The 22,955-nt window shown below is 36.0% G+C and overlaps 2 protein-coding genes across 3 annotated transcripts in view; both read left to right on the top strand.

Annotated features, from left to right (window-relative positions):
* Positions 1–4,540, top strand: part of LOC136813256 (uncharacterized) — a 28,904-nt gene extending 24,364 nt beyond the window's left edge. The window contains exons 12-13 of one of the 2 annotated variants that reach the window (XM_067069769.1): positions 337–665; positions 2,935–4,540. In XM_067069769.1, the coding sequence (XP_066925870.1) occupies positions 337–665; positions 2,935–3,135 (530 nt within the window). In that variant the 3' untranslated portion in view covers positions 3,136–4,540. The remainder of the gene's footprint in view (positions 1–336; positions 666–2,934) is intronic. The other variant, XM_067069768.1, reaches the window with a different exon arrangement.
* Positions 4,541–9,227: 4,687 nt separating this feature from the next.
* On the top strand, positions 9,228–15,952 carry LOC136813225 (uncharacterized). The gene is made up of 9 exons (XM_067069742.1): positions 9,228–9,322; positions 10,043–10,127; positions 10,693–10,839; positions 11,540–11,646; positions 13,561–13,681; positions 14,070–14,108; positions 14,284–14,328; positions 14,928–15,238; positions 15,556–15,952. Exons 1-9 carry the CDS (start codon positions 9,260–9,262, stop codon positions 15,592–15,594), a joined length of 957 nt encoding a protein of 318 aa, XP_066925843.1. The 5' UTR covers positions 9,228–9,259; the 3' UTR covers positions 15,595–15,952.
* Positions 15,953–22,955: the final 7,003 nt, after the last annotated feature.

Below are 22,955 nucleotides of genomic sequence, written 5' to 3'. Positions count from 1 at the left end.
CCCCGCCCTGGGCTAACCTCCGTTTTCAAGTTTAGCCCGCCTACTAAACTATTTCCTTTGTAGTGACTTCATGCAGATAATAAGATCGTCTAGTTGAATTAAAGATCATTTCTGTAACAGATTGAATTCATGATATGCGCCATTGCAATGTCTTCCGACATTACATCACGGATCCAACAGCTCATTGGTTGTAAGTGACGTAAAATCAGTCAATACGTCACTTACAACCAATCAGCTGTTGGGTCCGTGGAAGACAATGCAATGGTGCATATCATGATTATAGCAACCAGTAAGGGGACTTTTAGAAATATAACCTTACTCTTTATTTCTCTACAGAACCGCACATGAATCACAAATCTTTTAATTGCACCTTGAGCTTACTGGAAGGGAATCTGAAGAAAACATCTCGTGTTGTCCCAATATATCTCGACGACTTGAAGGACATACAAAAGGAATTCCCTCGTTTTCTTATCTCAGCGCACAATGTTGGCTATAAAATACCCAACCAGTTAAAGGACTTAACGGAATTTTTGAAAGGCAAATATTTTCAACAAAGCAAGGAAGGAAAAAAGTCGGTCGAATTTACTATAAATCGTTTGAAAAATCAAATTAAAAGATATTGCAAAGAAACACATAAAGACTGTTGCAAAGAAAGATGCTTGCAGGTAAATTTTCTTCGCTTTGCTCCTCCTACACCCTTTCTCACAAACTCACAAACCCAGTGAAAAATTTGACCAAAATATTATGTCCCCAGTACTCCCCTATCTTTTTCCCCTGCCTACTAAATTTTCTGAGTTGAAAACAATCAAATTATAAAAGATAAGGGGATATCAATACCCTTCAGCCAAGTTCTACCGAGACAGGAAGAAAGGGGTTTCCTCTATCGTTTATCATTTATAACATAAAGTAAATCTGAAATACATCCATTCAAGCGTAGGATGATTTATAATTACTATCTACAATGAGAAAAAAAGGAAATTCCCACGAAATCTTACAACACTAGACCCCGGGGGTGGCAGTGGGTTTACCAACTGACGGTATGTGCGGTGAAAGAAAATAGCTTTTAGAATCGCACCCTTGCAGTGCAGAAAAAACCGGTGAAATTCATATTCTTACAGTGCATTTTTTCAAATTTTAAACTCTTTTAGAGCAAAAAAGTCAAGATTTTCGGGCAAAAGTTTGCAATTTTTCCTAGATTTGTTGAAATTTCCACTCATATAGTGCATTTATCAAAAGTCCACCCTTACAGTGCATTTCCGCACATAACCGCCGGTCAATTTTCCTGACTGCCCACCCCCCCCCTCTGGGCACTAGGCTTAAGACTAACGACCTTTAAGATCAAAGGATCCAAAAATTAAGAATGGTCCAATAAGGCTCAGAATATATAGCCTGGAAATCTATAAGCCCCTTTGAAATTGAAAAATTCGATTACATTTAACAGAAAGCCCAAAAATAACTTTCTCGCTCAAGCTTCAAATTTCTAAAAACAAATAAGTAACCAAAATTCTCAGTATATTTTGAGGCAGTTGTATGTAGTATTGCATTGACCTATTTCCATTATTCCTGTCATTATTGTGTGGCGTTAAAAAGGAAACTTTTATTTACGTCATAAAGGTTAACCTGGCCTGGTGATTCACCTAAGAAATATTCCCATTCATTTTTTCCTTTTTGCAGTAAACAGGATGTAGTTTTTGGCAGTAAACTCGTTTAAAAAAAAAACGAAAAATCGTGTAAACAGACATGACGAGCTTGTATTAACATTCCTAATGAGCCACTCGACCCCGTTGGTTTGGATGGTGGTGCAATAGGGACTCTTCTTCCGTGATAGCGGGATCGCAAATCTCTTTAACAGACGATATCGGCTTCACATGAAAACTCAGCTTTGACCCCCGAGAATTGCCCTCAATGCTTTGTGCGGAAAAAAAATCACTGTGAACTTTTTTCCGCGCAAAGCATTGTGGGCAATTTTCGGAGGACAAATCTGAGTTTTCACTGTAAGCCGATATCGTCTATCAAGCTTTTGGTGTGATTTGTGGTAGATTAAGAAATGCTGGCACACAACATCGTTTGGACGTTTTTCTAATATTCACAACGTCCATATAACGTTAAATGAACGTTGAAATAACGTTGTGTGTCAGCTGGGATGTGAAGGGAAAATATCGGTTTGGTGATATGATGACGAGTGTCGCTTTAAAGGTCTGGTAGGATTGGTTAGAAGTAGACTGCATGCTTCCCCTCTGATAAGCTATGATATAAAGGCAGCGTATCGTGTATAAAATCCGCGTCCAAGAGTTACCCCGTCTTTTTGTTTTTGAGTTTTAGAAACTTGATTAGTAAATTTAATGTGAAAGTTCTTTAAATCTCATTAAAAATAATTAAAGATATGAACGGCTAGAGGCAGATACAATCATTGGATTGCTGAGCTCAGAAGCACACAACGTTGTTTCAACGTTTATCTAGCGTTCACAACGTCCATATCACGTTAGATGAACGTCGAAAAGACGTTGTGTGCCAGCTGGGAGGCCTTTATAGAGACTAAAACAGGTTACTCCGAATTGGGGTAGCTCTCGGACGGTAGTTTTATACACAATAGCGAGTTTATGTATTCGAGATAAATCGAGGGCGACGGTATAAAGCAAAGCTGACATGGGGCTAAAATCGCCGTCCACTTTGCTCGACGACGGTAAAAACACCAAGATACCGTCGTCTGTTTAGGTGAGCAAAGGCGATATAGAGCCGTACATCAACTATCGACTTTGTTTTGTATCGATTTCACTTACCGTCGCCCTCGATATCCTCCGATACATAAACTCAGTAATACGCATCCCCTATGGGGATGAATCTGGGCATGCGCGCAGCCTAGGTTATGAGAAATTGGACAACTGAACACTTCATAATTAAAACAATTTCTTCAACATTTATTTGCTTTTACAGGGTCAGCTGACGGAAGACAAAAGCGAATTATGGTCGGCAAGTTCTGCTGTAACCTCCAAACGTCTGGAGAATCTAAACAATCCAAATGGATTGCCATGTCCTGGTTTATTACCAACAACTCAAAGTGTTTTGGATTCCCCTTTGATCAACAAGAGAATTGAAGAGTGGATGGAAAACAGATTGGAAACGGTTGAAAGTTGATTAGACACTTGGCTTTTAATCAACTTGACGACATGCAATATCCAGCGAAGCTATAATGAAAGCTATGGTTTGAGTGTCAAAACAGCCATTTTCCTGAGTACCACTTGACAATTTGTCTAGAGACAGAGAGCATAAAAGAGTCTCCAAACTCATAGACAGTGTTTTATTGACCTTAAATGTCCATATCAGCCTTTTTACTACCGACATTTTGCATAAGATTCACATTTCCGCACTAACATTCCTTTGCCGGGAAAAAAGATTAGGACTTCGAGTAGTTGAAAAATAAGCTTCAGAAAATTAGGCAGTTTCGTGAGTAAACTCAAGATTTCCCGTACCTTTAGAAACAAACCCTTTCCAATATCATGTCGGTTATCCCAGAATAACTTGTGCAAAGATTCCGGAAAGAAGTCAAGATCTTAGTCGAAGATGGGAGTCTGATACAAAACGATAACATTATTACAAAAAATTTACCAATCATCATATTAACAGGAATTGACCCAGCCCAGCTGGCACACAAACGTTGTTTCAACGTTCATAACGTCCATATAACGTTAGATGAACGTTGAAACAACACTGTGTGCCAGCTGGGAGGTTATATGCAGGCAATTGGGTATTCAATTAATAAAGTTAGATGAAAATGGAACCTATCGTGTAAACTTCACGTTATGAAAAGAGATCACCTTGGGTTTAAAGGCCATGGTAAGATTACGCAACACTTTGGTATATATTTGGTACAAAATTTCAAGAAAAATATTTGATGAATTTGTTGAATTGTTTGTTTTTATTGCTAAAGGAGGCTGGCTCTTCCATTGCCAAGTTCTGAAATGAATTACACAATAGCTTTGCAAACATAATTCCAAAGTTAAAAGTTAAAGCGTATCCAAAAATAACAACGCAATCAATAATATGTGTTAAAGCTCAAACTTTTCTAATTTTCCAGTCCTGAAAGGGACTCCCAGGTTCCAAAAAGCACCCTTAAGAGCAGTGTGGGTGGCACATACCCTTCACTTGCCTAGGTACTCTCCACCCACCTATACTAGAGTGTAGAAAAACAAAATTCAAAAGAAATGTCGAGTGACTATTTACAAGTGTCTTCGTGCCTTTTACTATTAACAAAGTTTGTATATATTTTTTGATTTATATGAAATTTTATCTTAATGCCTAATAATTTTCAAAATTTTTGTAAATATGTCATTTGATTTTTTAACATGATCAAGTTTCTTTGGAGTCATTGTTAAAGCGGTTTATGTATGCAAAATTAATTTAGTTTTTTAACGATTATCACATATATTTCATTTTTTAGATTGATTTTCATTGAGTATATATAGGATAATATATTGATTGTGATAATAGTTTTCTTTTTCCAAAGTCATGAAAACATTAAAAAATACATTGCTAGAAATGGAACGAACAAGGTGTGTTATTTTGCCGCCAATAAAACATTTTTGCTTTGACTTACACACAGAGATTTGGGAAAAGAGGATAAGAAATGCGCTATTCATCTATTGAAACATAAGCTGTAGAATCTTTTAGTCCCAATTTTTCGAAGTTTCTAGCATGCCTCATGTCCGCCGTCTTTACTCCAAGAATATAGAATGAGTTTCCTCGATTTTCTCAGGGGAAACTCCCAAAAGGGTCAAAGTTTCACTCCCCAGTCTCTTTTTCACAAAGAACTCACTGGAAAGCTTTATTCAAGGGCTTCTTTCTTGAACATTGGTTAACCTGTACGTAACGCCATTTTGTTTCGGCTTTCCTTCTTGATAAAAAATTCTACAGCTTTGCTTCTTCAAAGGGTGCCGAATTCAAAGGAAACGAATAGGAAAACAACGAGCGGCAGCGCCGTCTCTTATCCTCTTCTCCCAAATCTCTGATTTGCCTATAAAACCGAATACCAAATTTTTCTAAATAAAACTCCAAAAATGCAAGGCTTGAAAGGAAATTTACTGAAAACAACTCAAATTATATACAGGTTTTTAGTATGGTGATAAAAATAGGCTCACGATGTCTTTAAATGCAATTTCTTCCCAATTTACGTCTATGAGTAAAAACGACAGATATCTTATATAAAACACTAGATAGAACTTTTCCTATCCTATTTTGAAGCAAAATAATTCACCATATTTGATAAGTAGACCATAGTTCGGTGCCGGTATTTTCATCGATCAACCCTATTTTTCGCCTCGTCGTTTCGCACCATTCAGGTTTTTTTGCTTGGTTGAACAAATTGCCGGTACCGAACTGTGACCTACTTTCAACAAAGATGGCGTATTATTTTGCTTCACCTGCCGTTGCTTGGGAAATGCAGAGTAGCTCTATAATGTAGTGTTTCATATAAGATATCTATGGTAAAAAGATAAAAAAATGAAAATGAAAAGTAGGACATGAGTAGCAGATTATGTATCCACGAAAATCCCAGTTTCGGACGTAGAATTCTATTGGCCGTTGAAACCACGTGATTTAATATTTTAGCAGATTTTGATAATGGTCGTTACCAATAGATATTTGACAAAGACCAAGTAAACAAATTCAAACTTGACAAATAATAGCATTCACTCTCTGATTTATAGATTGTGTCTGGAATTTTTACATATGAGTAGTGTTTTAGTTAGAGAGTGTTGGTTCTACATAGCTCAGGTTCTACAGACTAGTTTTCAACAATTTTTTTCAGTCATCAACATACTCGTCATCAAAGCATAACTTCATCAAAGCATAACTTCATCAAAGCATAACTTCATCAAAGCTCCATCAAAGGCTATCATTTACAAACTCATTATTTACATATAGCCCCCCTTACAGTGCAGCTTAAATTTAAGCAGAATTCGAGCAAATTTTGGGCGAAAATCAACTCTCATATCTCAACTCTTAGGGTACATTTTTTTAAATTTCATTTTCTATGCTGAGGAAAAAAAAAAAGGCTTTCCAAAATGTTGGCAAAAAAGTTCGTCCTTCACACTTTTTACACTCGTGGGGTACACTATCTCTCATCTTGCCCCTAAAAAAATACACCTTCAAGGGCCACACCTACAGGGGCTGCGGCTGCACTTTGAAAGTGATGGGGTCATGATTTACTGGCGAAGGAGGCACCACCATGCATGGTTGGAGCCGACGGGCGAAATTCTTTGAATTTTAACCCTTCTAGATTGCCTAAAACAGGTCTGTTTTAACGTTATTAAACAAAATTTGGCTTGATTAGTAAATTTTCTTTTTACTTTGAAAAAATGTGGTCGGGCCAAGGCCCGGGTGGCCCCCCGGTGCCGCGGCCCCTGACCTAAGGTAGGTCACACACGATTACAGTAACCCTGGGTATTTAATGCAACTCCTACCATTTCCTTACACAGCATTTTCCCTCGCCGCGCGCGAGCACAAATTTGACAAATTATTTTTGTTTATTTAGCACCTGTCAGCATCATTAACCTTTATATACCAAGTTTCTCAATCCCGGCCAAGCAAAATCTCTGATCGGAGTTTTTTTTAAAGTGGTACCCTAATGGCATCACTAATCAATAGCGGTGTAAATGCACCTTTCAAGATGTAGCGCCGTTAGACGTTAATTCTTAACATTGCAATAGCTTCTTTACGGGTACCAATTCAAAAAAAACTTCAATCAAAGATGGCAGATATAGCTTAGGTCCAAGTATATATAGAGGTTAGTGGTCAGCATAGGAGACACACCTTCTTAAATCATAAAAATCATAAAAGTCATAAAAATCATAAAAACTAATACCTAATAAACTGGACGAACAACACGATGTTATTTTGTTAACTGGGTCAGTCATAAATTGAGCACTTGAACCACTTAAGTGTGGACATGCAGGAATGAGGAACTTAAGCCTAAATTTCCCAATGACTTCAGTAAACAGGAAAGTTTCAATATGAATCTACTGAAGGGAATTTATTCGTTTTACCTTTCTTGTAAGCTGAGCAGTCCAACTAAAATATTACACGGGAAAACTTATATTATTTATTCAGGGATGCATTTTTGGTCCCGCTTATGATGTAATTTTTCCTGGATTTATTGAAATTTCACCCCTGTTGAGGATATTCACTTTTTAAGTTCAACAGCCCCCCCTGGATATTTGACCTGAAAAAAAAATCACCTTCTACATCTACTGGATGTTCAAGTGGATAGAAGGGTTCGAGAAAGCCATTACATTTCTGTACCCCCTGAATATCTAGGTATTTTGTCGTATACCCCTGGATATCCAGGCATTTTGTCTTGTAACCCCTGGATATCCTCTCTCTCTTATAAGGTCCTATCTACTGAATATCCAGGTATTTTGTCCTATACCATTGAATATCCAGGCATTTTGTCTGGTACCCCCGGATATCCTCTCCCTCTCTTAAAAGGTCCTATCTACTGGATATCCAGGTTCTTTGTCCTATACTCCTGGATATCCAGGCATTGTTTCCTGTACCCCCTGGATATCATCTCCCTCTTAGAAGGTCTGTACCCCCTGAATATCCAGGTATTTTGTCCTATACCCCTGGATATCCAGGCATTTTGTCTTGTACCCCCTGGATATCCTCTCTCTCTTATAAGGTCCTATCTACTGAATATCCAGGTATTTTGTCCTATACCCCTGGATATCTAGGCATTTTGTCCTATACCCCTGGATATCCAGGCATTTTGTCCTATACCCCTGGATATCCAGGCATTTCGTCTTTTACACCCTGGATATCCTCTCCTTCTTATAAGGTCATATCTACTGGATATCCAGATAGTATTGAACCTCCTGGATGTCCGATATCCTCAGCAGGGTCGGGGGCGGGGGGCACGGAGTATTTATGGAAAAGCCCATAGCTAAAACTATTTTAGATTTGATAGTACGAAGTATATATAGTATACACTTCTTCGGGGAATAGTCACATGCACCATAGGTTATATCACCTTCTTGATAGGTACGTCAACACATTCCTGTTTTCCTAATTTTTTCCTGTTCGGTATAACTAAGAAGAAGGTTCCCTTGTTTATATTAAGTACATAGTTTTGGTTCCAAAGAAAACAAATTTGTTTTTCTAACTATGAAAAACACTTGAAATAACCGACTACACTTTTTCTTTTATAAGAACCAGTGATTTTGAGGGTCGGCTACTTTTATTCTTTTAGCCTCAAATTGTTCTTATCTTGTTCTAGGGCTTTTAGGGAAAATTTGGGTTATTTCTGAATCGATACCTTTTCCTTACCATTTTGACTTAATTTTCCCAAGATTCAGCTATTCCAGGCTAAGCGTTGTTCTTAATTTGTTCTTAACATTTTAGCTATGGAAGTTTTATGTTCTTATATAGTTTATTCTAATGATAAAATCTTTTACTAAACCATAATAGAAATAGCACGCGGAATAAATGTTATTGAGGGAACCGTTTAAAAGATGAAATATGGTTGTACTTATTATTTTGCTATCGTAGTCTACCCTATGAGGGTGCCAATTTGTTTTATAATGCATGTGTCGTGGAAATTGATTGCGAAGTATGGATTTACATATCGTTTGAATGCATGTTGCAGGCCCGGCGGAAGCGGGTAGACTGGGGAGACTTCGGTCTCCCCAGCTTTGAGCAAATGAGATTTTTTTTCTCAAAATTACATTTGCTTTCCAACGGTATATGATATATGTTAGGGTTTTTTTGGAAATGAAATTTTTACGAAAAAAGTGCTGACGTCAACAGAGATATCATTTTCTATCACAATTTGGAGTATTAATGTGGTAATCCGCCCCAGAATGGGTTGTTCTAGATAATAAATTCTTACAATAGTTTCCTTTGTTTGAGGTAATTTTTTAGAACTCAGTGACCCGGCAAGGTTTGGAAATCCATATAATTATAAAAATATTAGTTTCTTTTTTTGTTTCATTTTTATTTTATTTAGTATTTTCAACACTTGCTCTCCTTGAGGTCAGATTTCAGATATTCAACACATATATTTACTAGTTAGATTTTGAGATTTCAAAAACGAGCGTTTAGCTACCTACTGTTCATTCGGTATTTGGGTAATCTTAGTGCGATGATACTATTTGGAATTTATCAATTATGGTTATGATAGTGGTTAATCCCATTTTATTTCAATTAATGTCATTAAGTTGAACATGTTTATCCTAAAGATATTTAGAATTATTTAGAAAAAAACAACATGTGCAGCAAAATCCTGATTTTATTTATTCTTGGATGTGCAGCAACTTCAATAGCTGAAAAAGTAAGGAAATTTCTATGATGTTTTTTCAAGACCAAATTGTTTTTTATTGACATCATTCTCTATTCTGAACGTCCATTTAACGTTAGATTAACGTTGAAACAACGTTGTGTACCAGCTGGGCTTTGACAAAAAGATAGCCGATGTTGGTACGCAACTTAGCTTCCTATAAATTCTCAATACAACTTTTTCCGATTAGCCGTTTCATATAAAAAGTCACCAAAAAGATATGTAAAGTATGAGAAAAATGTGCTTTCTGTGCTCTTACTCTGGGCATTTTTTTTTGTTTATGTTTTTGCTTTCAGCCAATGAGATGGTTTGTTTACTCGAAATTATGGCGACTTTTTATACGAAGCAGTTAACCGTAAAAAGGTGTATTGCTTATCCAGCCTAAGTGATAGATAAAGAACTTTACAAACTTATAACTCATGTCTAAGGAAACAAAAAAAAAACAATGACAATAAAACATGCTTGGTATTATTTTTCAAAATTCAGGATAAATACTCTTGCAGAATATATAGCTTTCTAAAGTTGGAAATTCATAGAAAAACGATATTTTTCACACAATTCTAGAAATATTCAAATGACTTCCATTAATAAGATTTATAAAAACTATTATACTTTCCTGGCATTTCTAATATCATTTTACTTCCAAGGTATGAAATTTACTATAAGCAAATTGAGGAAACTTTTAAAGATAACTTTCTTTCTTTTTACGTGCAGGTGAATAAACACCTGGTTACGGATGATAGTTCTCTACCGAAGTACTGCAATGTTGATTATTTGATCAAAAACTACATCAATATAGGTAAATTGAATATATTTCACAAAAATGTATCTGATTTTTCAAAACAAAATATATATAGAATATTTTATATTTATTACTAAATTGTATTTCACGCCACTTTCTCACAAACCCACTTGGACCCGGGCCTCTTCCCACTGGAAAAATTCTCCAAAATATCGTCCCCGATGATAATTATTCTCCAATTTTTGTCCCGCCACTAAAAATAATTGAAAAAACCAATCTTCACTGCAAAATATTTTGCTTTTTTTCCCATCCCCACTGAATTTTCTGACATTTTCTGAAATTCCCAGCCATTAAAAATATGGGAATATCAATCCCCATCGAGTTTTAGTCCGTTATTTTCATCCCCACTGGCTGAAAAAATTCTATCGTGTCGAGAAGGGGGTGTTATTTCAGTCACCGCACGTTATTTTTAAGAACAAGCTGTATGAGAACAAAAGACTTTGATGGCCAAAATAAGAACATTTCAAGACTTTGCGGACTCTATTTCCCATCATAGCATTACATTATTTTTAAACCAGAAATGTGGCTCGTTTTGATATTGATATCGATTATTATCTTGTAGGAAAATCCATTAACCATATCATCCAAAGCTATACCTACAAGTGTAACTATGTACGGAGTTTTTGTTTTATTGATGGGATACCATTTTGGTACCTGACAACCAACACAAATTTGTACAGTTATGGAGCGTTCTTTCAACGTTCCCCTGGTAACGTATTTCTTCTTGTTATTCATGATATGCACCATTGCAATGGCTTCTGACGTCATGGTCCCAACAGCTGATTGGTTGAAAGTGACGTAAAATCAGTCAATACATCACTTTCAACCAATCAGCTGTTGCGTCCGTGGAACACATTATAATGATGTATATCATGAATTATTGTTATACTCAATATGTGACTATCACACAAAAATTTAAATCCTATCCCGACCAATTGAGAACCCGTTATACCGACAACCGCTATGTTCATTTTATATCTGATTTTGAGTGAAAATTTTATCGTTCTTCTTCTTGCACCTTTATACAAACCCCAATATTAAGTTCTTATAGATTTTAACAATCATAGTGTTTACACCCCTGTTTCACAGCCCTGTTGGAACTTCTTTTACAAATTTCTATCGAAATAGCAATTGTGATAGAAACTCTATTGTTCCTAGGTCATAAAATAAAGTTTGATGTAGTAACCTTTTCCATTAATTAAATGAGGATCAGCAAAGGAACAATTTTAAAGTGCTGAAATTGTTTATTTTTTTCAATTAGAGAAAAATTTTGGCCAAATTTCCCAGCGGCGCTGGGCTCCCACCAGTTCTGTGACACGGGGTTATTTTTCCGCATTGGAAACTTGAATTTTTATGAAGAAAAGGAAGAAAAAGGTTTGAAACTAAATCTTTGGCATTTCTTGTTTCAGTTTCCAAATGCAAGTACATCTATATCCAACTAGACCGCGGTAATGAAACTCTAAAGGGAAATTTTGTTGATATATATGATTATAATGAAACTGGTCCAGGTAGAAATGTAAGTTTAAGCTTCATTCTACGTCTAAGAAATACACCTTTTTATGGTTAGCTGCTTCGTATAAAAAGTCACCAAAATTTCGAGTAAACAAACCATTTCATTGGCTAAAAGCAAAAACATAAACAAAAAGATGTCCAGAGTAAGAGCACAGAAAACGCATTTTCTCATACTCTACACATTTTTTTGTTTATTATTCATAGAATTATATTTCACAGGTCTATCGACCTCTACGAAATAATTTTAGATTTATAAATTGTCTAATTCTTCATCTGTCGTCCAGTCGTCAGAAGATATGGACAGAAGAGAAGACGTTGTTTTGGTCTTTGTCCTAGATTTTCGAACTAGGCGAAGGTTTGTTCTAGGGCTTCCTCTTACATGCCAAACGAAATCGTCATTTTTTGAATTCATTTTTTTCGCCTTTTGGCACATATCTTTAATGATTTTTCTTTCGTTGATGGTGAAGTCGTCTGTGATGCTAAAGCCACCAATTTCATTGAATCGTTTCAGCTTATGCAGATTTTGCATTATCCGTTCTTTGTCCTCTATACTTTTTAAGATCAACTTGATTGGACGCCAATGTAGCCCTTTTTGGTTTTGTCCAATGCGATGATGGTGGGACGGTTTGATATCTTGAACGCCAATGTTACCTAGTATACCTTCAATATCTATTTTGTCCTGTTCCTGTTGTTCCTCTTTGTTGTCTACCTCTAATTCCGCCATTCCATGTATAATAATATTTCGTTTTCTTGATTCGATGTCTCTTTCTTCATTCTTGTTTTCTTGTTGGTGTTCTCTCACTGCTGATTTGAAATTATCCTTGTGTTTCTTAGTTATTTCAGCGTATGTTTTTTCTGATGTTTTCTCTATGTAATTCGTCGTTTGCTTTATTTCTTCTTTTATAATCTGCTTGGTTTTTATTTCAAAGTCAGCCATCTTATTGGTTAAGATGTTTTCGATATCGTTCTTAAGGCTCCGGTTCTTGGCTAGCTGGTTTTTGAGCTTTTTAATGACGTCGTCCTTCTTCTCAATCTCCCTCTGCATCATATGATACGAGTTCTCACCTATTTTACTCATTAGAGATCGTGTTATCCGCACGCAATTCTGACATAGATATTGTTCGTTATAAGTGTTGGCAAAAATTTGCAGCTGATAAAGCGGTAATTGTGTGCACTCGTAATGTACCATGCGGTGGCATTTTCGGCATTTTAGACGGTTTTGGTCATCGTCATCTGAGCAGGAGGTGGGAGTGCATGTTTGGTTTTGTTTAGCTTCTTCAAATGGTTGTTTTTCTTGCTTTTTGTCGGGTTTTTCGTTCATGTTTTTGATTTTGCTAAATTTCAACCATTTTTGAAGAACTGCACAAAATGCGTGTTGACTTTATGTTTTTGCTTTTAGCCAATGAGATGGTTTGTTTACTTGAAATTTTAGTGATTTTTTATACGAAGCAGCTTACCGGAAAAAGGTGTATTCAATTAACATTCTAAGTCGGAAATTTATGTATTACTTTCGGTTCTTCGGACACTCTATAGACTTTGTTGAGGAGCAAGCTCTGCTTCTCCGTTCACCACAAGTGATTATGCGAAGCTCAACAATTGTTGCTTTTGAGCACTCTGGTGACACCAGCAGTCTATGCTCACTTACCCGAGCTGAATTGATGAGTTTTGGGAATGAAAAAGACATGTGTCTGGGGATAGAATCTTATGTATGAATGATTCAAATCTTTCGGTTTTTATTGGGAATTTTAGGCCTTCTTTTCAATGTGGCATAAACCTTTTCATACCCGTGCCGTGCAAAAACTTATCTTTATTGACGGTGGTGGCACTTGGTGGTGTAATCACGTAAGAAATTGTAAACTAGCTTTTTTGCTACCGTTAACATGATTACTAACAATCGCTTTCTGTCTCTTCATTCTAGGTTTTCTACAGTCAAATTGGAACATTTACTGACGAAGACTTTGCAGCTGATGTCAAAGTTTCACTTTATGGCTTCCCAGGAGGAAATTTAGCTTCATCGATCAACGTTTTGACACCAAGATGTAAGAACACACACGCGTACAATTTTTTTTTAATAAGAACCAATAAATTTTTGTTGAGGGTCGACTGTACTTGTTTTTTAACTTTGAGCCTCAAATATTTCTTACTTTTAGTGCAATAATGACGTATTTTAGCATTTCGGAAATTTAGTCCCACTCAGGTTCACTTTACTCGCAAGTTTAAGAAAGATATTCATAAAACGAGTCCCACGATAGCTGCACCTCGGGAGGAGTGTACACCTCGGGAGGAGTGTACTTAGGCAAAATCTGTGCTTTACAAACTTTGACTCAGACATACCCGTCATCTCGTAAACTTAGTACCCGCGACTATGTACAGCTAAGTGACCAACAAAACTTTGACGAAGGCTAACTTTTACAATTCTTTTCTCAGCGAAATGTGAATTTGATGCAATGCATGGCCTAATCAACTGTAAGTAACTTTCTTTACATTACAAAATCAGGGAAAACGATGAACTTGCAAATTCTAAACTACAGTAATGAACTTGTCACGAATGTAGGGATTCCTTCTTAAAAGTAATCGAGATATAGAACAACAACCTTCTTTATCAATGGTAGAAGTTTTAAATACAAATTTTGTTTTTCAGTTTGGATTCAGCAAAGAAAAGAAGGTGTCAGATGCACTATATATAGTAAGAATTTGAATTACATTTCGACTTCTGTCGCTTCTTTACTCCATTGTACAAACAGTTAATTTTCAAGCTGGGGAATCTCCTCTTATCGCACAACGACCCAAACAAGAATACTCTTTTTCTATACACCTTTTCTACCGTAGCCGCCAATTGCCGCGCGGGCATTGTTTTGTCCGTTTTACCACCCTAAAACCGTTCCAGTCTTTTTTCCGCACCTATAGACAATAGAAAAAGGTGTCAAAAAAGGAATGGATCGATTTTAGGGGGGACGATTAAATAATTAAGTGGCACCCGCCTAACTGCACAGCTACGGTTGAAAAGTGTATTTGATTGAGTTTCAGTAAGCTCTCAGGCCAATTTTCGCAACTACAGGCACTTTTAATGACCCGTTTGCACCTTGGACTGAATACCCATTTCCCTTCGCATTACATGCGGGTTGACCCGGGCGAAGGTATATTCAATTGCCAAGTGAACCGCTGCAAGTGGGAATCGAACTTCGGTCACCTACGCAGCAACCAAGGTCAATGACCACTATATCACAGCGCCCTGTTGATGACAATGAATAGCAATGGTTTAACAATCTGCCATTCTATTTCCAGAGAATAATTACATGCAAGTTGTTGCACGACAGTTCTGTGAAAGAGCATTACAATCAGATAAAGAGAATATCAAACAAAACATTGGCAAATATTTGGTATATATTGAACAAGAATGTATTGTATATTTCAAATATCCACAAGTATTATCAACAAACAACAATGTTTCAGATCTTGAATCCAAGCTAACCTACATTGTACCAATAGGATGTAGTGTGTTGATTCTGATATTTCTGGTCACCTTCTTGGTTTGCAAGAGAAGACAAATTTCGGATATTTGTAAATTGATGACTCAAAAGCCGGATAAAAAAGTGGTAAGTGCAATGACTTGATTGCTTTTTTTTTATTTCCCGTACAGAAACTTTTGCTCGGAACAGACATTGAATCAAAGTTTTCTTTATTTTTTCTCATATCGATTCCAACGGTCTTATTTAGACCCGACAAACGCCGCCTCAAGTTCATATCCACACTAATCAACAAACGGGGCTTGCGAAGAAATCGGAGCTAATTTTTATTCTCTAGAAAACCATCAAAATCAAAGCTTAACCTCTGGGATTTATAACAGTTAACCCTTGGAGTTAACTCAAATTCTGAAAAGTGTAATTTTGAATTTTGTTTCCATTTTCTTTAGATTGCTGTTGTTGCCTTGGAAAATCTACCAACAGACTGAAAATCAAGGAATGACCTGTTTATTATGGCTTTAAAAGTCTTTGGTTTAAAAGGTATTCCTTAAAATGCCACTGCAATGTATTTGATCATGCGCAGCGCAAATGCGAAGAAGCATAGACGAGTAGCTAGAATTGATTTCCTTCGGAGTTGTTTTAGAGTTTTTCGCAAGAGTTGGCGCATTTTTTATCTTAATGTGTAATTTTTTATGTGTATAGGTTATCATTTACTGTAAATATCTTTGAAATCTTTTTTATTAACGAAATACAAAATTGATAAATTGTAGCAAATTGACGACAGTTCTTTTTTTGCGTTTGATTCTGAAAATGTATTGTTGTAATTTTTGTCAATTTAAGAAATTCAACAACAGCCATCAATCTTAATTTTATTAACCTGTTACAAAAACATGTATTGCAATGCAAAAGAAAAACCCTGTCTTACAGCCCCGGTAGAACTTTTTTTCCTCAGTGGAGATAAAATTCCTACTGAATTCAATTGAGATAGAAATTCTATCAGTTGGGATGGTTTTGGTGTGCAGATTTTAAACATTCAATTTCGAATGAGGATAAAATAAAAGTCAAGTCCCGGTTGGCCGGGACGAAATTTTGGTCAAATATTCCAGTGGAACAAGGTTGCCACCGGCTCCGAAACAATAAAGTGTTACAAAGTTGAGCATTATAAAAGCTAAGTTCAAAATTTGCACGTAGAATGATACATAAGTTGATTACAACACATAATTGAATAAATAAATCAGTTTCAAAATACAGTAATTACACGTGTTTTTTTTATAAAAACATCCAAAATTTTTGAAGCCTTTGGATGTTCTTAACTTCTTGAGTTTTAAGTTTTAAAAATATTTTTAACAAGTTCTTATTTTCGTAGTTTTTTGAGTATTTTAATCCGTTTTCCTATGAAATTCGGTGTTCTAGAGTCTGCAAAACCTTAAAATGTTCTTAATTTGTTCTTAACATTTTGGTCATCGAAATCTTATGATTTTATATAGTTTGTTCTTATAAAAAATATGTGTATTATTGTCACAAGATAAGATATTACCTTTGGTTAACTAATTTCTACAGGAAGTAGTTTGCCTTCATTAATGCTTAGTAATTAAAAATGTATCATTTGGAAGAAGAAAAAATTGGGAGTGGATACAATATTATACGTGAGGGAGATGGACAAGGTTGGTTCTGCTCTGAAGAAAATGATTTTTAGTGGCGAAGCAGAATTGAGTAGAAGTGGGAATTGGGTATTGAATACACTTTTTTTTATAAGAACATTCAAAATTTTTGAAGCCTTTGGATATTCTTAACTTTTTGAGTTTTAAGCCTAAAAATGCTCTTAACATGCTCTTAATCTCACGATTTTGTGAGTGTTCTTGTCAATTTTCCTAAGAAATCGGGTATTTTAGAGTCCACAGAGCCTTAAAATGTTCTTAACTTGTTCTTAACATTTTGGCCATCGAAGCCTTGTGTTCTTATATAGTTTGTTCTTGTAAATAAAAAACGTATATGCTAAGTATAAGCAGCTGAACCTAAGATGTCAATTTTAGAGCAATTTACCTAAAAATTGCTGCCTATTAATCCCCACCAATGGTAAAATGTTTCACATAAATGCCAAATGTTAGCTTGAGGTTTGTATTGCATGCTAGATTTAGGAGCTACCCAGACGGCACACAACGTCAAAACAACGTCCATGCGACATTCATAACGTTCAAATAACGTTATTTGAACGTTAAAACAACGTTGTGTGCCAGCTGGGTAGAGTTAGTCAGTTACCCATTTTGACTGAAAATTGATGTTACCAAACAATTTTAAATGAAAGGCCATAAATGTCGCTCGAGTCACTACTATAGGCTTGTAAAGAAAAATTGTCGTAATGTCCTATTCTATTAAAAAGTATGAGTCACGCATAGGCGTAGCGAGATACCCTGTAAAATTTATGATTGAGTGCAGACGTTTATGACATATCCATTATCTTTTGAGCAAACAAAGATAATAATTACAGTGTCATAAAAACCGCTCTCATCCATAAATTTTGCAGGGTATCTCGCTACGCCTATGCAGTCAGTAACTTTCTTGAGTCACTTTCTGCTTCTCATAATGTTGAAAGAAAGACACAGAGATCACTCGCACGTCCCCTTTCTATAGACCCGGTGGTGGTGGGCCCTGTCCGCACTGAAAAATTGGCTTAACCAATCATCCTCAGTGTGAAAAATTTTGATCTCACTGAGAAATTACCCCGTGATTTTATCCCCATTAAAAACTGAATGGAAAACTTGCACTCCAGAAGCATCCAACCGAAAGTTTTTAATGATAAATTTTCCTATACAATTGGGATTTCAATGGGAATTTTCTTGTCAACTAAGATAGAAAAAGCTCGGCCGAGGCTGTGACAGGAGAGTATTTGTTGTATAATACATAAAGTAAACTTTTTTGGCATTGTCAGAGGTGGATCACAGCACTTTTTTATACCTTACCCAGTTGGCACACAACGTTGTTTCAACGTTCATATAACGTTATATGGACGTTGTGAACGTTAGATAAACGTTGAAACAACGTTGTGTGCCAGCTGGGTAGATTTGTTTTAGTAAGTGATACGGTGTAAAGATATATTGTACAGCCCTGGTGAAATTTTCTCTCACAGCGGGGATAAAAAATTCTATCGAAATCCAAATGGGAAAAAAATTATATTGTTCCAAGCTCTAAAAACCCAGTAGGGTTGGTTTTGAGGTGAATTTTTTTTACATTGAAAAATGTGAAATAAAAGTTGGGGATGAAATAAAAGTAAATTTCCCAGTGGGGTTGAAATTGTAAGGTATTTTTCCCACCGGGGACCAAAGTTTGACCAAGTTTTCCAGTTGGTTGGAGGCCCACCAGATCTGTGACACAGAGGTGTATTGTACTGCTCTTTTCAACATTTTCTAAGATGAATAACGCATCATTAACTCGTTTCATATTGTAGCGCGTTGTTTATGAAAAACAGCTTTTGTTTCTAATTATTGTGTTTGCTATTTCGAAATTGACGATTTGCAAGAAAAATATAATCAGAATAGAATATGATGTTGTAATAATCTATTAACAAAGATGAATAGCTCTATTAACTTCGTATGCTATTAACGATATCCAAATTGCCATCTAATTACAGACTGGTTTTCAACCTAATTACATGTTTTGTTTTGTTATTCTAAAGATTTTTAAATTGTTTGAAATTTTCATGTTACTATTGAAATCAAAAGAGTTTCTTGTACAATTTGGAATTTTTAACAGTGTTGGAAGTTTATTCAATTATACTTTGAGATTGATGATCATAACCTATTGAGACTACTTGGAGGTAGAATATTCTTCTCTTACTTGTAACCCAGAACTAGGTTCCAGACCCAGTGGTTTGCGTTAATGCGTGGATGCTTGCTTGAATGCGTGAAAATTATGAATGTGTGAATTGGGAAACATTGATTGAACAAAAATTGTGTGAGTTGCGAAAAAACATTGCATGAATGCGTGAATTGCGAAAAAACATTGCGTAAATGCGTGAATTGAAGGTCCACTGGGGGGGGTGGTGGGGGCTGACATCTATTGTATTTATTTTGGATATTTTGGGACTGTAATTAGACTTTATAGTTTTCACAACCCTCACTGGAATTTTGAAAGTCCAAAAAGGAACTCTTGGCAGCACTTATACCTAAATCCTCCGTTTGCCCCTCAGATTTGGTATAAATATTTTGGAACTTAGCATGATTTTGAATAAGTTTTGAATACAATATAACGACTACGTCTCTCGCCTGTTATAATCATTGGTGATTGATTACACGTTTTTTTATAAGAACAAACTATATAAGAACATAAGGCTTCGATGGCCAAAATGTTAAGAACAAGTTAAGAACATTTTAAGGCTTTGCAGACTCTAAAACACCCTATTTATTAGGAAAATGGGTAAAAAAGCTCGAAAAATTGTGAAAATAAGAGTATGTTAACAACATTTTAGGCTTAAAACTCAAAAAGTTAAAAACATTCGAAGGCTTTAAAAATTTGGATGTTCTTATAAAAAAACGTGTAGCTAGATTTTGAATACAATATAAGGGCTTTTGACTGTTATCATCATTTGTGATTGATTAGTCATAGCGTATTCGGGGTAAACACCCCTGTCTCAGTGCCCCGGTAGAACTTTTCCCCTCAGTGGGGATGAAAATTTCTTGCAAAATGCCAATGGGAAATAGGAATTCTATTGTTTCCAGCTCGAAAATTCCAGTGGGGATGATTTTGGAGTGCAATTTTTTACATTCAGTTCTCAATGGGGATAAAATCATAGAGCAATTTCACAGTGGGGTTGAAATTGTAGGATATTTTTTCCACCGGGGACGATTTTTTGGCCTATTTTTCTACCGGGGTGGGGGGTCCACCGGGTCTGTGACACAGGGGTGTTGGTAACAACTGCAAGAATTAAAAAAGATTCATGACAAAGAGTTTTTCTTTCTGAGAGTCAATGAGCATTTGAACGTGTTCTCCGGCTTGGTGGCAAACCCAACTGTTCTTTCAACATTCATCTAACGTTGTGAATGTAAGAAAAGTGGTGAAATAACGTCGCGCTCTCGGGTTTTGCAAGTGAAAAATAATTGAATTTATGATCCTCTTGTGATTTTTTTTGTGAGTTGTGAGTTTATGACCTTATCTTTTTTAACCTTCATTGTGTCGCAGATAATTGGAAAAGGCTCCAAACTGTTCCAAACGCTACAAATTCAGCCGAAAAGGTTCCACCGGGGTGCTGGGACAGGGGTGTCATTCATCAACATTACCACCTACAGTTCCATTTAAGTATACTCATCACTAAAGTATGCTAGTTTCGAAATGCGTCATTCAAGGTCGTTACATCAATTGTCATTTCCTGGATCATGTAGCATTTTGTCGCCAGCCACAGCAAGATAGCTTTTACTCGATCGTGACAGAAATTTCTTACAAAATTTTAGAATTTGAATTATCAAACGAATGTACCTAGAGTATCTAATTACTTGTTTAGCGAGGAAGTTCAGGCAATTTTTGCTACTTTCTTTTTTTGAGGCCTAAGTAAGCAGCACAGAACCCAGTTCGGTTCCTCTTATCCGAGTGGTACGTATAAAGATCGATCATGACGCCCCCATAACGCCCACAACCGCAAAGCTCTGCTTCTCACATTGGTCACGTATCGAATTGGTTTGATTCTTTGAAACAGTTCGAAACTAGCTGCGTAGTTCAAATTTTTTGTTGATATTGATACATTATTTGTCTTCCAAACTACATTCACCAAAGCGGAGGTTTTAATTCCTCTGCAAATGTAAGATTTGAAGGTATTAATTAATCTGGATAATGAGATACTTATTGGCTGTTAACTATGTAACATGTAATGAAGTTGTTGTATTGTAGTTTCGTATACAAGAGTGATACAGTAAACGTTGTTCGAAGAACATGAATAGTCTTCTTTGTCCAAATTATCTAGAGATTCGAATAGTGGAAAAAAGCGTTTTAAGTGGGTTTCTCCTTGACGGAGACTGGGAGCAAGTTCGAATTATAGAAAGATTCGAATAATAGAAGTTCGAATTTGTAATATTTTTTTGTAACTTTGTGACTAATCACAGCTTGTGTTGGTTACACGTTTTTTTTTTATAAGAACGTCCAAACATTTCGAAGACTTTGGATGTTCTTAACGCTTTGGGCTTCAAGCCTAAAAATATTCTTGTTCTTAAAATGTTCTTATTTTCTCTATTTTGTGACCATTTTTACCCATTTTCCTAAAAAATTGGGTGTTTTGGAGTCCCCAAAGCCTTAAAGTGTTCTTAACTTGTTTTTAGCATTTTGGCTATCGAAGTCTTATGCTCTTATATAGTGTATGTTCAAACCAGGTTGAAAGTTTACTTGCCAACACTCCCGTCTAACGAACCCATTTTTTCAGTCTGTGGAGCTAAAAATAATGGACTGATACTCAATGGGGACTGATATTCTTTTTTTTATGGCGAGGGATTTGAATTCCGTTGTTTTCAAGTCAGGTAAACCAGTAGGGAGTGGAAAAAATCGAACAATATTTTACAGTGAGGATTTGTTTATTTTCAGAGGGGACAAAAATTGGAGTATTTGACTTAGGACACTTTTTTTGGCCAATTTTTAATGTGAGAGGAGGTTACGCCGGTGTCACAGTTAGTTTCAACTCCCCTAAATTATAACCCCCCAGTCATAATAAACTAGATTATTGTCACTCCCCAGTTAAAATACAATAGTTTATTAAGACTCCCCAGTTCTTATAAACTAGTAAATTATGACTCCCTAGAGTTAGCATTTCCTAGCAAATTTAGACTCCCCCTGGTTTATAATGACTCCCCCGCCTAACTTCAGTCGAGCTAGAATCTAAGAATGCGTGTACCAGAAAGTTGTCAGATGGATGAAATTGGATAGACTTGTTCGTCGTGTTCCTAGGGTAAGCATCTAGATGTGCTTGATTAAAAATATTTGTGAGGGTATAATTTTTCCTTATGGGTTTCTTCGTTCTCTATTGACAGTTTTTTAAGGGCAAGCCACAAAAGAAGTTTTTGTATTAATTCGTTGTATTTGAAAACATTTCAATGATTTGTTTAAAAGGGCTAATTCGATGAAAAATCATATACAATAACATGGTGAATTTACAACGCCATGTAAAATAACGAACCATACCTTGAGAAAGGTGAAGTGATCCATTTTCAGTCTAAGTCTGAAGTTCGGAATCTTACAATGCAAATTTGTGATGAACTCGGCAACAGGAGGTAGTGAATCGAATAAAGGGGCACAATATATTGATCAGGTTAATGTAGTTAAGCTTTTGAAAAATTGTTGGAAATTAACAACAAAGAAAGGTACAAAATTAACACATAATTAGGATATCTACAAAATTTCCAAATTAATCCTTTATTTCTAAAGACTCCTCGGGTTTTTTGGGTCCCTTGGGACAAGGATGAGTGCAAAGTTTTCAAAATTTGCGAATGCAGTGTGTTAGGGTTAGTTAGGGTTAATGTAATGTAATACAATGACTTCTTCTGCTTGACATTTGAGGAAGGGAGTCTTACTTATCCAACTAGTCTCTTTAACTACCTCTATAGAAAAAAGGTTTTGGGGAGTCATTATTTACTAAGGGAGTTATAATTTCCTAGGAAATTTCTACTCTAGGGAGTGTTTTTTACTTAGTTTATTATGACTGGGAGAGTTATCTTTACAGGGAGTTAAAATAATCCGCTACACCGGAGCTGTGAGAAAGGCGTGTCCCCCAGCACTTACTTGCTCTTTTAAAATCCTCAAATCCTCATTTTTAATTCCATATGATATCGGAGCACCCATATTTACGTTGACAATGTTACTTTACGTTTGTGATTTT

The sequence above is a fragment of the Clytia hemisphaerica genome, unplaced genomic scaffold, assembly GCF_902728285.1.
Source record: "Clytia hemisphaerica strain Z4C2 unplaced genomic scaffold, Clytia hemisphaerica genome assembly, whole genome shotgun sequence".
In the NCBI taxonomy this organism is placed as follows: Eukaryota; Metazoa; Cnidaria; class Hydrozoa; order Leptothecata; family Clytiidae; genus Clytia; species Clytia hemisphaerica.
This window is presented reverse-complemented; position numbering and strand designations above follow the sequence as displayed.